This window comes from Oncorhynchus gorbuscha, linkage group LG10, assembly GCF_021184085.1.
Source record: "Oncorhynchus gorbuscha isolate QuinsamMale2020 ecotype Even-year linkage group LG10, OgorEven_v1.0, whole genome shotgun sequence".
Taxonomy (NCBI): Eukaryota; Metazoa; Chordata; class Actinopteri; order Salmoniformes; family Salmonidae; genus Oncorhynchus; species Oncorhynchus gorbuscha.
Window position 1 is genome coordinate 24,427,848 of NC_060182.1, and position 13,974 is coordinate 24,441,821.

The window sequence follows — 13,974 nt, forward strand, 5'->3', positions numbered from 1 at the left end:
GAGCATGGCGCTTGTAACGCCAGGGTAGTGGGTTCGATCCCCGGGACCACCCATACGTAGAATGTATGCACACATGACTGTAAGTCGCTTTGGATAAAAGCGTCTGCTAAATGGCATATATTATTATTATTATTATATATTATGTTGTGGGGGTTCTTTGCTGCAGGAGGGACTGGTGCACTTCACAAAATAGATTGCACATGAGGAAGGAAAAATATGTGGATATATTGAAGCAACATCTCAAGACATCAGTCAGGAAGTTAAAGCTTGGTCGCAAATGGGTCTCCAAATGGACAATGACCCCAAGCATACTTCCAAAGTTGTGGCAAAATGGTTAAGGACAACAAAGTCAAGGTATTGGAGTGGCCAGCCCTGACCTCAATACCATCGAAAAACTGAGTTAGAATGTATTTGGCTGAGGTGTATGTACATTTCCGACTTCAACCGAATGTTATGTGGAAAAAAATCAAATCAAATTAAATGTATTTATAAAGCCCTTCTTACATCAGCTGATATATCAAAGTGCTGTATAGAAACCCAGCCTAAAACCCCAAACAGCAAGCAATGCAGGTGTAGAAGCATGGTGACTAGGAAAAACTCCCTAGAACGGCATAAACCTAGGAAGAAACCTAGAGAGGAACCAGGCTATGAGGGGTGGCCAGTCCTCTTCTGGCTGTGCGGGGTGGAGATTATAACAGAACATGGCCAAGATGTTCAAATGTTCATAGATGACCAGCAGGGTCAGATAATAATAATCACAGGGGTTGTCGAGGGTACAACAGGTCAGCACCTCAGGAGTAAATGACAGTTGGATTTTCATAGCCGATCATTCAGAGTATCTCTACCGCTCCTGCTGTCTATAGGGAGTTGAAAACAGCAGGTCTGGGACAGGTAGCATGTCCGGTGAACAGGACAGGGTTCCATAGCTGCAAGCAGAACAGTTGAAACTGGAGCAGCAGCACGGCCAGGTGGACTGGGGACAGCAAGGAGTCATCAAGGCCAGGTAACATATTTAAAATCATCCACCCCTAAAGAAAAAAGAAAAGAAAAAAAAGAAACAGTTGTGGAACACACACACTCATACACACTCATACACACTCAACCCCTTTCCCTCACAACAACCATAGACTCAGATTCTCAACAGTTGCACCATCCCAGATGTTAAGAAAGGTCTTGATTAACGAATGCATATACAGTTGCAGCTTTTACAGGCTTATCTGAGATCTTTATACTTCATCATAGCCAGATGTCCTTTAATAAGATATTTAATATTTTTCAGAAAATGTGGGAGAAATTAGGATGACATCTTTGTGGTGTGTGTGAGTGTGTGTGTAATATATAATAACATACACCGAGTATACAAACATTAACAACACCTTCTCTTTCCATGACATAGACTGATCAGTTGAATCCATGTGAAAGCTAGGATCCCTTGTCACTTGTTACATGAATGTGAAGAGACAGGTTAACTAAGGATTTTTAAGCCTTGAGACAATAGAGACATGGATTGTGTTTGTTTGCCATTCAGAGGGTGAATGGGAAAGATATAATATTTAAGTACCTTTAAATGGGCTATGGTAGTAGGTGCCAGGAGCACCGGTTTGTGACAAGAACTGCAAAGCTGCTGTGAGTTTCAGGGTTAAAAGTTTCCTGTGTGTATCAAGAATGGTCCACCACCCAAAGGACACCCATCCAACTTGACAACAGTGGGAATCATTGGAGTCAACATGGGCCAGCATCCCTGTGGAACGCTTTCGACACCTTGTAGAATCCATGCCCCAACAAATTGAGGCTGTTCTGAGTGCATGGGGTGCAACTCAATTTAAGAAAAACACTCTGAGCAGGCACCTTGGATATAAGAGGTTGTTGATTTCAAATAGTAAACAAGAATATACAAGCTATCCACATGGTTTCAAAGAAACTCCTGATTTGTTCAAAAAAGCAAATACAAAGTCTAGTTTAAATGATTTTAAACCTGATTTTTACAATAACAACACAAAATATTCAACTTTATTGCATGACTTCCATTTTTAAGAGAATATGTTGTTTGGTTTGCCTTGTTGATTATATTGAATAGGTAACACCCAAATAAATGTTTATCGTGCCATCTAATCCATGAAAGTGTGTAAACCTCGTTTTATATCATGGGAGGAATTAGAACAACGTCAAGATAACCAGATATCACTGGCGATTCCGATTTAACTACGTTTTACATGTAAAACCTGTATTTCATTGTGAGACGAGATTATCTGTGCAGCGCGTCTGCAATGAATAATACCTTGAACCGGCCCTAAATTGCCGACGCATGTGCAATGAAAGCACTTCCTTTTCCGCTCATTGCGCTGCGTTTTCTTCTTCAACCAAGCTTCTCCTCAGCGTAAAAAAAAGGTAAACACAATTGATATGTACACATTTGAAAATACTGATTTTCACTGGGACAAAAGTAAGCTATTTAGTATCAATGCGTCGGTTGATATGATAATTTGGTGCAGATGTATTGCTTGCTAAGTGAACAACATGATAATGGTTTATGAGTAACCTCCATTCATTTAGCTAACGTTCTATCACTGAAGCCCAAAAATAACTAAATCTGTTGCCACAATTTGACAACCACTCGCTAGCGGTCCTCTTGCGTTATTGTACTTTATGTATACTATCATGGTAAGGTTAATTGAATAACCACGTTATTGTAATGCTGTCTATTCTGTACCATTTAAGATCACTAACCGCGTGTTGGCTCGAGTGAATCCGACGTCATGAGTTTGTTCGGGGCCAGCACTGGCTTTGGCGCTGGGGGATTTGGAGCGGCAACCACGGACACCCACAACCCAATGAAGGTAAGTAGCTAGCACATAACATTACCTGCTTAATAATCAATGCTGTAACCTGCTTAATAATCAATATTTTTTTACTGGTAGAACTTGTTCTGAGAGGTGTAATTCAAATGTATTTGATTTTGATTTTGAATGATATGTTTTCTCATACAGGATGTGGAAGTAACCTCACCCCCAGATGACAGCATCAGTTGCTTGGCGTTCAGTCCTCCTGCCATGCCAGGGAACTTCTTAATAGGGGGATCCTGGGCCAATGATGTGAGTCGTCATGTTCCACTTAAAGTGCCCACTTCATACTTGTGTTTGTTGCTATGAGTCTAAAACCCATTCACTTTGTAACAACATATGAGACTGTTTTCTTACATTTTTCCAGGTGAGGTGTTGGGAGGTACAGGACAATGGGCAGACAGTCCCCAAAGCTCAGCAGATGCACACGGGTCCCGTCCTTGATGTCTGCTGGAGCGAAGTAGGCCCCCTCACATCACATGTCTTTACTAACCATATGAGGTGTTTGAATGAAACTTGACTTATTTGTTCCCTTGCTCTTTTAGGACGGTAGCAAGGTTTTCACTGCGTCTTGTGACAAGACTGCCAAAATGTGGGACCTCAACAGCAACCAGGCAATACAGATCGCACAGGTAAATATTTCAGGCTATGAATACTGTTTTCAGTGTTATTTTTCAATTTGTAGTTTTATCACCTCTCTGTGCTTCCCTTGAATACATTGACAAGTCCTGTTGACACTAGATCATATTAGAAATGGTCTGTGTTTTCATTTAGCATGATGCTCCTATCAGAACAGTCCACTGGATCAAAGCCCCCAACTACAACTGCATCATGACAGGCAGCTGGGACAAAACTCTGAAGGTAAGAAACATGATTGGGATTGGGAACTATTTTATATAATAGTTATTATAGGTTATTAAAGGAATAGAGCCAAACAGTCCTTTATCCAAGTGGCAGTAAGGCTCCTGAATGACAGTCACTAGAATGTTCAGCGGGCTGGTTTACAGTTGACATTGTACTGATGTGAAGTGTATATTGTGTACAGTTAAATCATTATGAGCCACCCATGAATTTGTATGCTTTGATGATATGTTCTAATTTACAGTGTCAGAAACAACATTTCCCCATTGTGATCATAAAGTCATTCTTAGTTATATTTTTAATCATTCATTTATTTGTTTGATTTGCTCTGCTCTGCTGTAGTTCTGGGACACCCGCTCGCCCAACCCAATGATGTCTCTGCAGTTGCCAGAGAGGTGCTACTGTGCAGACGTGGTGAGGACCTAGTGCTAAAGCTCCAGTGATTCATATTCTTTAAGTGGTTTTCTATAATAGCTCTAAATAGCGTTCAGCAGAGTTTGTGTTCAGCAGAGTTAAATGTTCCCCAAAAAATTGCTTAAAGTGTGCTGTCCTGGGGCCTCATTTATAAACGGTGCGTATGTACAAAATATACCCCAAAATATTCATGTGCCAGTTTTACCACAATAGTTGTCACAGTACTTGACGTGAGAATGTCCTTTCCTCCACACAAATTAAGACCATGTGTACGCACATCTTCTGGCGGTTTAAGTATTGCAATCAGGAAAGTTGGCCTGTGCAAATGGGGTATATGGTGACACGCTCATTCATAAACGCATAATAACGAGATGCAGCCATTTGCTGTTAGTGAGAATAGCAAATATCAAGTGTGTTTTGTTTTTAGATTCTAAAAGAATTACAGAATTGTTATTTTTGTAATTATTTCTGAATAAATTCCTCAATTTTTATGGCTGTGATGGGTTCATATTCCTGAAATAGCCATTCAACAAATTACCATGCGCATCTCTCATTTAATTGGGTCAATGTAAATAGATAGGCAATGTATTTCAAGTTTTGCTATACGTGATCACATATGCAGCTTGGTTTCTAGCCGACAGACGAATGTAACAGGTGAACATCAACACAGTTGATCTTGTACTTTGAAGTATGTATGCTACTACTGTATGCCAATTGTTTTCTCTTTCAGAAATGGCCAATACAGCATAAATTACTGCATTTAAAAAAAACTTTCTGCCAACACAGTAAATAGACAAGTTACTGCAAAATAGCATAACTTTCTGCCCACAACTCTACAGAAATGTGATCAAATATACCATTGATCTTTTTTATAGAAACTGCAGTGGCCTAATTCCAATAGTGACAAATATACAGAAAATAAAGGGAGCGTTATTGTCACTGTAAAAAGTGAACGGAGGGCGTTTTCCGGGTGGAGATTTAATACTCATTCACGCATGCTCAGTTTTATGGCAGGTCTGATTTATAACGGGAAACATGCGTATGTATGGTGTGCACCAAGTTTATAAATCTCTATTTTTAGACGTACGCATTATTTTCAGAAATGGCGTATGCAGGTATTTGGTGTGAAATGTATGCAACGGTTATAAATGAGGCTGCTGGTTTTATAAGTCATGTGTTGTCAACTCGGCTGATTGGTTCCCTGTTGTTTTCAGGTGTACCCCATGGCAGTGGTAGCGTCTGCAGACCGAGGTTTGATTGTATATCAGCTTGAAAACCAGCCGTCTGAGTTTAGGAGGATAGACTCACCGCTCAAACACCAGGTGACTGGTCTCACATACCAGGTGACTTACAGGTCTCCCTAAAAGAGTTCTTTTGACCTCATTGGGACTTCCTGGATAAATAAAGGTTACATTAAAAAAGAACAATACATTTACAGGACTGTCTACTACTGTACATACACACACCTTTTCAGAGTGCAGTTTCCATTGATTATCAATTCTTCATGAATAGTTCATGCCTGTGGTGTACACCCTAACACTACCTCTTCCATGTCCCTGTATCAGCACCGCTGCATAGCCATTTTTAAGGACAAACAGAACAAGCCTGCTGGATTTGCTCTCGGAAGCATTGAAGGGCGGGTTGCAATTCACTACATCAACCCTCCTAACCCGTGAGTGCCACAAACCAGGCTGTTCCTTAAACTGTGAGAAAGACCTTGGCTACCACCCACGGTACCCTACTCACCACACTCTGTTTTTGTGTTGTAGAGCCAAGGATAACTTCACCTTTAAGTGCCACAGGTCGAATGGAACCAACACAGCCACACCACAAGATATCTATGCTGTGAGTCCAGATTTTGCTCTCTACACCATGCTTTCATATACATTTGACTACAGTCAGTAGGTATCATAATATATTGGGGTGTTTTTCATGCAAACACCTTGCTGTTTCTGATTAAACAGGTAAATGCCATCTCCTTCCACCCTGTCCACGGGACACTGGCGACTGTTGGGTCAGATGGTCGCTTCAGCTTCTGGGATAAAGACGCCCGCACCAAGCTGAAGACCTCTGAGCAGCTGGATCAGCCAATCACAGCATGCTCCTTCAACAACAACGGCAACATCTTTGCTTACGCCTCCAGCTATGATTGGTCAAAGGTAACATTTTCTCGTACCTCATGTTATGATAGGTTGATTTAAGGTTGATTTAAGACTCATTCTTTTCCTTCAAAATGGCCAGGCAATATTTTAAATAAGCAAAATTGATACATCTTTGTGTTAACTCAGGGACATGAGTACTACAACCCTCAGAAAAAGAACTACATCTTCCTGCGTAATGCTACTGAGGAGCTGAAGCCACGGAACAAGAAATGGTGAGTCAGAATGCCATTGTCATTTCATCAGTCACGTTTGGTCACCTCTATGGTGACCGTCAAGACATGATTTTCTATGCTCTCATTAAGAAATGTAGAACCACATGTATATTGGTGGACAAGAAAAGACTTGAAAGCAACAGACTTAATGGCTTGTACATTTCTCTCATGTCTCTAGATTTGTCCAGTATCTCGCCTGTTGTTTGCAAAATGGAGGGTTGTCAAATGCACACGTCATGCCTGCACGACCCTGTTCCTTTCCTGTGCCAACACCAATGGTGGAAGCTGGTGCTTGCAAAATAGGGGTTGGAGAGTGATAAGATATTGTTTTGAAATATCTGATATTTTATTTTATTTTGTCACGATACCATGGTTGCATTTAAAGTAATGTTTTTTTTCTGTTACGTTGTTGTACAATTTAACGATATTGTAGAATTGCATAAATGAGTAGATAAAGACAAGTTACACTATCCAACTGTTTTTTGCAACACCTTTTTTCATTCTCTTGTACATATTTTTTAAATTTAACTCGGTGTGTCAGTTAAGAACCATTCTTATTTACAATGACGGCCTACCCCGGACCAGTTGTGCGCCGCCCTATGGGACTTCCAATCACGGCCGGATGTGATGCAGTGATGCCTTTTGGTCTGAGATGCAGTACTTTAGACTGCTGCTCTACTCGGGAGCCAACCCCTGCACATATTCACATATGTTTAGAACACTAAACAAACAATGCATAGAACATACATGGTATACTGGGCTTCTGTAACTGAACATTACCCTATTTCCCCCATTTAGATTTCTATAAGAGGGACACTGAATTTGGGAAAGGGGATACTTAGGGGGCTGCCTTAATTGACATTAGCACCCGGAAAACAGTGGGTTAACTGCCTTGCTCAGAACAGATTTTTACCTTGTCGGCTCTGGGATTCAATCCAGCAACCTTTCGGTGACTGGCCCATCGCTCCTACCCGCCAGGCTACCTGCTGGCATCAATAGCTGCAGGTCCCAGTATCTCTAAATTCTCTTATCTATAGTAGGCTACTATAATGTATAGCTAAACTACTCTGCACGATAAACTGAAAAATGCTGCAGGAAAATATGTTTAGTTCTATACGATAGTAGACTACAAGCAGAATTCAGACAGACAGGTTTAGATCACTGTTTCCCAACGCTGGTCGATTACCCCACATTTTTATTGTAACCCTGGACAAGCACACCTGATTTTTTTTTTTACCTTTATTTAACCAGCCAAGTCAGTTAAGAAGAAATTCTTATTTTCAATGACGGCTTAGGAACAGTACTTTTGTCAAGGGCTACAACGAAACTCTACTGTTGGAGGTACTCGAGGACCAGGGGTTGGGAAACACTGGTTCAGATGACCAGACACCGGAGCGGGAATTCGTGTATTCTCGCGATGGACTTTTACGTCACAGTCTACATAAAACATTCGAACTCCTCGGCTACTTCTCTTTTGATTACGATATTTTGTGCGAGGATCAATAATCATGCCTCGCATCTATGTTGGAAAACTTAATTATAATGCTCGAGAAAAAGACCTTCAAAGATTTTTCAATGGCTACGGAAAGCTTATGGAAATTGATCTGAAAAATGGGTAAGTTGATCATATAAGAGAATCAGTTGGAACAAAAAATAGCTGGCAAGCTAATGGTAACTTCATATCCAGTTGGCGTTAGCTAGCTTACGTTACCTACTTGCTTTCGTCTAGCTTCCCCAAAACATACGCGAAATGCATTCACATTTGCCTTTCATTTGTGTTATCTGTGCGTGTAATAGAAATTAGCTCAAGTTAGTGGTTATTAGATGCACACATTTGATTTACTAAAGCATTTAACATGCTTGGTAAAGAAGGCCCCGAGCTAACGTATTTAGATGCTAGCTATTACACAGCGTGTTCAAAATGGCTGCTTGTTTGGCTGCAGGCAGTTTTCTTGGTCGTTACTCGTTATTACAGCCAAAGTCATGAACCCCAGAATTTCTCTTTATTAAAATGTGATTTTTAAACCTAACCTTAACCAATCACTCTTAACCTTAAACGAGGACCAAAAATATAATTGTTTTCATGCATTTTTACAATATAGCCAATTTCGACTTTGTTGCTGTGCTATCTAGTGGGAACCTATTTTTTTTGTGCGGCCATGTGGCTACCAATGGTGTATATAAACCCTGGATTTTGGATGCTAAGTATTGGCATGTGAAGCTCTGAAGTCACCGGGCGGCCATATTGGCACTCCACAGAAGAAACAGTCCTCCATATTAATAAATGTCATTCCTACATTATTTCAATATTACATGTGTTTTTTCTTTTTGTGGGGGAGACTGACAATAGCACTTTCTAAATGTATACTTTTATACGGTGTAACAAACATTTGCATGAGCTGAATTAAATGTAAAAGGCTTTGAGAATAAAAAGCCTGGTATATGTTCAGTGCTCCGTTCACATTTCAGAGTTACACTTGTGAATTATTTGAAAAATAACAAGAATTGAGTGGGTATGGAAAGTGTGTACTAAAATGTGATATACTACATGACTGCTCAAAATCCATATCCATCTTACCTCTTATGTTGGGGCTGGGCTTGCATGGTCCAAATAGCATATCACAATATTTTTTCCCAATTTATGACAGTATATTAAGTTTTGAAATAATAAAAGTTCAACATTTGACTTGAGTAGTGTGTGACCCTAGGGTGGCAACACATACATTCTAAGTTAATTCGTTGGGTTTTTTCTCCATTCTGTTCCATTCAACCCAAAATAATTTTCATACATTTCTTGCCCTCAAATTATAGATAATTTCCACACTGCCACACGGGGCTGCACAATATGGGTTAAATAATCTAGGCCTTTGTTTTTAACCAAATGTTGTGATTTAGATCAAAACACTTGGGTGAACTGTTGGAATCATGGAATTAGGATGTTCATTGTGTTGTTATAATAGTGGGCACTTTGATTACAGTGTTGGACATGACAATGAATGAAAATGCCATGTTAGACAGTGTTTCCCAGGGGACCCTACAATCTTTGGCTACATTAAATGTTTCTTCGTGTAGCCAACATATTCTTCATTTGCCCATTCCTCTTTGATTTAGAAGATACTGTTGCGCAAACAACATGCAGCTTGAGGCCTGCTAAAACTTGCTTAGAATAGACTAATTTAGCTTTTTGTAGATGTAAGAAACTAATTGTGTAATTATAGAACGCTTTTGAATTTTATATTAAGAAGGAAAGTGGAAACATTGTTGTCGTCTACATTGTTGCATGTGCTACATTGACCATGCAGACTGAACAAGTTTCTTGTGGTCAAGCAACAAAAAGTGCTCTCCTAGGGGGGCTAGGTGTGTGTGGAAAGCGGCGAGGAGAGGGATGCCTTGAGTAGTGGTGTAACCTATAAAATGGATGTTATACATGGCATATCACAATTATTATTTTTAACTTTCTAATACTCTTATAGAAGATAACGTTAAAAAAATACTCTTATAGAAGATAACGTTAAAAACAAAACCAGTCCGTGCCTCAATACCGGTGTGTGTATATAGTAAAATACAGCCCTACTATTTTATGTCCTGCGGACTCAAAAAAGAAAGATGTGAGTTCAACAGTAAAGTGAGCCTGTCAGGTAGCCAGTAGCCTTAATTCTTGCGGAGTCCAGCCTAGCTGTTGCAATGCAATTATTATTATTTTGAACATGGCCTTTGAACAAATTGAGGTTTGGACCATTGTTTTTTTTTCAAGGAAAATCTATACAATTAACTTATTTTACCCCTTTGTCAAAAAGCATTTTTTATAGGACATCCTAAACTGCAGCGGATGTGTTAGTTGAGAGATCTGTGTTTTCAAAACGCAGAACCTCAAACAAATGTGCTTTTTGAACCATTTCACCTGTTTTATGTTGCATCAAGACTGTTCAGGGGCGTACAACTATAGTTATCCTTCACAGAAAATGTGACTGGCTAGTTGGCTAATTAGCATCTTGTAGTTTAAGTGCCTTAATTCATTGGTTTGGCATTTGTTTTTATTGCTAGCTGATTTAACTTTTGTCTTTTAGATATGGCTTTGTAGAATTTGAGGATAATCGCGATGCGGACGACGCAGTGTATGAACTGAATGGCAAGGAGTTGTGCGGGGAGCGTGTGACCGTGGAACATGCCAGAGGACCGCGCCGTGACCGAGATGGATATGGTGGTGGCGGGGGTGGTGGTCGCAGTAAGTGCAATATATTTCAATGTTCCTGTCACCCTTTTCCCAATGGGTCAAGGAGATGTGAATGTGGACCGTACACACACAGGCCTGTGATCCTGAAGTGGAGTTTGACATAACTCTCCAATACTCAATGATGTCACCGTTTCCATAGTGTCACCATTGAGTATGGTATAAGTTTGACCCAACTCAGAGCAGACCTCGGATTACTGCTACTGATTATTTAGGTGTAGTGAAACCATGTTTCTAGTGTTTCTTCCTGGTGGAATTGTGAACACCAATAAACAACTGTATTTAGTTAAGAAGTCACAACTTTGTCACCATGTAGCCCAGCTGTACCGTGAAATACCATTACATGTGAATTGTCTTTGCGTTTTGATTTCAACATTAACAAAGTCCTTGATGTTTCAATTTGAAAGAGTCCAGCTGAGGGCTGAGGCTGAGTCCATTGAGGCTAAGATGACTGCCTGTCCCGTTTGGCCTTGGCTTTCACCTTTACAATGTGTGTGTGACCTATGCCTCTTGACCCTTGGCTGACCTAACCGGAAGCCTTGATGACATCATCCTTTTTCCAATAGACCAGGGGTGATGGTGAGGATTCCCATTGGTTTCTATGTTGAAAGAATAAGTGGGACGGCTTTAAGTCAACATGTTACCTTTCCCCGTAAAGCAGGCAAAGCAACTGCATTGTCCCCAGTTTGAAAACCGGTTAGGCTATGTCGTGGGGTAAAACCTTTGTAGAGATATGTCAGTTGGCACTCTTGCAAAATGTGCTACAAGTTTTTGACATTGATTTTGTGGAAGCCTCTTGTTTGTCTTTCAGGATTCAAGAGTTTGTAAGAAGAACATCACTGTCCATTTGTTTATACTGCTAAAGATTTGCGTTTTTAATCATTTGTCAGACTGGCTGTATGTTGCTGATAACAGATGCAGTGGTGTTCTTTGCACAGCAATGAACTACAGAGGCTGTACAGTGAGGAGAATAAAAATGTACAGCCACTAAGCCAACAAATGCCACAGCTTTAATACCGCAGTCACTTAATTAGGTTTGTCTTGAGACTGGGTCCAGATAGACATCTCACAGGACCTATATTAAACATTACCACACCTTTTATTCTGGTAGTTGCATTCTGTTCATGGTCTGATCCATTAAGTGAAATGCCTATATGCCACTCTGTTTTTCTGACAATTTGTCTGTCCTGTCATTTAAAGGTAGTAGTGGTTACAGCAGCAGCAGAAGCCGCACTGGCAGGGATAAGTACGGGCCACCTGTCCGTACTGAGTACCGACTGATCGTTGAGAATCTGTCCAGCCGCTGCAGCTGGCAGGATCTGAAGGTGAGTTGAGGGGACACTTATATTTAAGCAATAAGGCCTGAGGTAGTGTGGTATATTGCAAATATACCATACCTAAGAGCTGGTCATAGGCATGATGCAAAGCATATTGTCTGGATACAACCCTTAGCAGTGGTATATTATGTACCACAAACCCACAAGGTTCCCTATTGCTATTATAAACCGGTTACCAACATAAATATAACAGTAAACAAGTAGTTTTGCACCATACCGTGCTATATTGTCTGATATACACAGAGCTGGAATGCTGTTTCAGCCAATCAGTGTCCACGACCCAAACTTACCTGGTTTATAATTATAGGTGAGGGACAGGTACTGAAGATGAACTGTCAGTTGCTATCCATGGTAGGCCGTTTTGTTTCTGAAAAATTGGGGTAATGTTCGGCAGTGACTTTGCCTGGTCTCCTACAGGATTTCATGCGTCAGGCTGGAGAGGTCACGTATGCCGACGCCCACAAGGAGCGTACCAACGAGGGTGTCATCGAGTTTGGCTCACGCTCGGACATGAGGAGGGCCCTAGACAAGCTGGACGGCACGGACATCAACGGGAGGAAGATCCGCCTGGTGGAGGAAAAGTCTCGCCGCCGACGCTCCTACTCTGGCAGTCGCTCTCGGTGAGGTTCTACATACTACCCTGCTCTTTATGAGTAGTTGAATCCCATGTGTGGTCACACTTATGCAGCCATTTAATGTGACATTTGTATTCTTGTTCCCCCCTTCAGGTCTCGCAGCAGACGTCGCTCTCGTAGCAGGAGCCGCAGGAGCAGTCGCTCCAGGAGTAACTCCAGATCCCACTCCCGGTAAGCTGGCCCTAATGTCTAGAGAAGTATGGTTTAGATTGTTGTACCCATATTGACCAAAGATTGTTAACAATTCTGTCAACACCCTGCAGATCCCATTCTCGAAGCAAGAGACGCCACTCCAAGTCTGGAAGGAAGTCTCGTTCCCGCTCTCGCACCCGCAAATCCAGATCCCGTTCCAACAAAAGCAAGTCCCGTTCCAAGAGCTGCTCCAAGGTGAAATCCGAGCGGGATTCCCGCAGCCGCTCCAAGGAGAAGTCGGCCAACAAGAAGTCCCGTAGCCGATCAGCATCTCCCGTGAAAAATGGGAAGGAGGAGCGTTCCTCTCGCTCCCCTTCCCCAGCAGCTGACCGTCGCTCCAAGTCTCCGGACAAGCGCTCAGTCTCCCGCTCCAAATCCAGATCTAGATCAGCTTCCCGAAATTAAAGGCTTCATCCACGTGTTCCCCATTTGAGCAACTGGTGATATAGGACCAGCTCCTATTTGATTTGACAGATCAATCGCAGCACCAGGTGCATCAAGGCATGCTCAGTCTTAATCAGTGCTATCCTTGACACTTAACAATCTGAACTACTATTTTGACGTATTATACATGGCATGAGAATAATTTAGTCATGTTTATTGTGGGGGAGTGCGCATCGTAGATTACAGCTATTGATCAGTTTTGTATTAATTGTACATAGAGGAGCTTGTCTGAAGGGCTTTGTATTTAAAACAAGCCAGGCCTTTTCTTTAATATCCTTTTTAGTTCTTGTTCGTATTCCTCTGTCTGCTTTTGCTTACCTCAGGGTGGTGTTTTGAGTTCATTTTTTCATTTTCATGATAGGAGTCATTTCACCTATTGAGCCCCCCTCAAGATGTACTGTATGTGCGCATACAATTTGTAGATGAGCAGATTTTTGGCCTTGTATGAACAGGTTTACCAGGGATGGTGGTACAGATTACACCCTCTCCACATAAGAAGCCGTTCTGATTACATGTGACATGCCCATTTTTTTTATTGTACATTTAATAAAAAGTTCATATGAAAATTGCTGGTTTGTGATGTTATTCTCCCATGATAACACACGCTTTGCTGTGTTTTGACGTTTGGGCCAAAAACAGAGTCATT

General features: G+C 41.2%; 2 protein-coding genes across 5 annotated transcripts; both read left to right on the plus strand.

Moving 5' to 3' along the window:
• The first annotated feature begins 2,256 nt into the window (after positions 1–2,256).
• LOC124045050 (mRNA export factor-like) lies at positions 2,257–6,961 on the plus strand. Of its 4 annotated transcripts, none has more exons than XM_046364266.1 (13): positions 2,257–2,388; positions 2,719–2,837; positions 2,988–3,092; positions 3,208–3,300; positions 3,386–3,472; positions 3,615–3,701; positions 4,044–4,115; positions 5,330–5,458; positions 5,681–5,787; positions 5,885–5,960; positions 6,080–6,274; positions 6,404–6,489; positions 6,668–6,961. In XM_046364266.1, coding segments are annotated over exons 2-13 (1,119 nt in total). In that variant the 5' UTR covers positions 2,257–2,388; positions 2,719–2,756; the 3' UTR covers positions 6,669–6,961. The 4 variants fall into 4 exon arrangements, with proteins under 4 accessions (XP_046220222.1, XP_046220224.1, XP_046220225.1 ...); XM_046364267.1 differs by lacking the exon at positions 2,257–2,388 and adding an exon at positions 2,422–2,443; XM_046364268.1 differs by lacking the exon at positions 6,668–6,961 and having other exon boundaries at positions 5,330–5,437; positions 6,404–6,493.
• A 951-nt stretch (positions 6,962–7,912) lies between these two features.
• LOC124045733 (serine/arginine-rich splicing factor 6-like) lies at positions 7,913–13,894 on the plus strand. The gene is made up of 6 exons (XM_046365295.1): positions 7,913–8,104; positions 10,557–10,714; positions 11,921–12,045; positions 12,475–12,677; positions 12,786–12,863; positions 12,956–13,894. The coding sequence occupies exons 1-6, from the start codon at positions 7,998–8,000 to the stop codon at positions 13,287–13,289; spliced, it is 1,005 nt and encodes a 334-aa protein (XP_046221251.1). The 5' UTR covers positions 7,913–7,997; the 3' UTR covers positions 13,290–13,894.
• Positions 13,895–13,974: the final 80 nt, after the last annotated feature.

Excerpts from the sequence above, each read along its gene's own strand:
- LOC124045050 (XM_046364266.1), top strand. The coding sequence starts at position 2,757 with ATGAGTTTGTTCGGGGCCAGCACTGGCTTTGGCGCTGGGGGATTTGGA. Across the intron at positions 3,473-3,614 it reads AGGCAATACAGATCGCACAG|CATGATGCTCCTATCAGAAC; the intron begins GTAAATATTTCA and ends GTTTTCATTTAG. Across the intron at positions 5,459-5,680 it reads TGACTGGTCTCACATACCAG|CACCGCTGCATAGCCATTTT; the intron begins GTGACTTACAGG and ends TCCCTGTATCAG.
- LOC124045733 (XM_046365295.1), top strand. The coding sequence starts at position 7,998 with ATGCCTCGCATCTATGTTGGAAAACTTAATTATAATGCTCGAGAAAAA. Across the intron at positions 8,105-10,556 it reads GAAATTGATCTGAAAAATGG|ATATGGCTTTGTAGAATTTG; the intron begins GTAAGTTGATCA and ends TTTGTCTTTTAG. Across the intron at positions 12,864-12,955 it reads AACTCCAGATCCCACTCCCG|ATCCCATTCTCGAAGCAAGA; the intron begins GTAAGCTGGCCC and ends AACACCCTGCAG.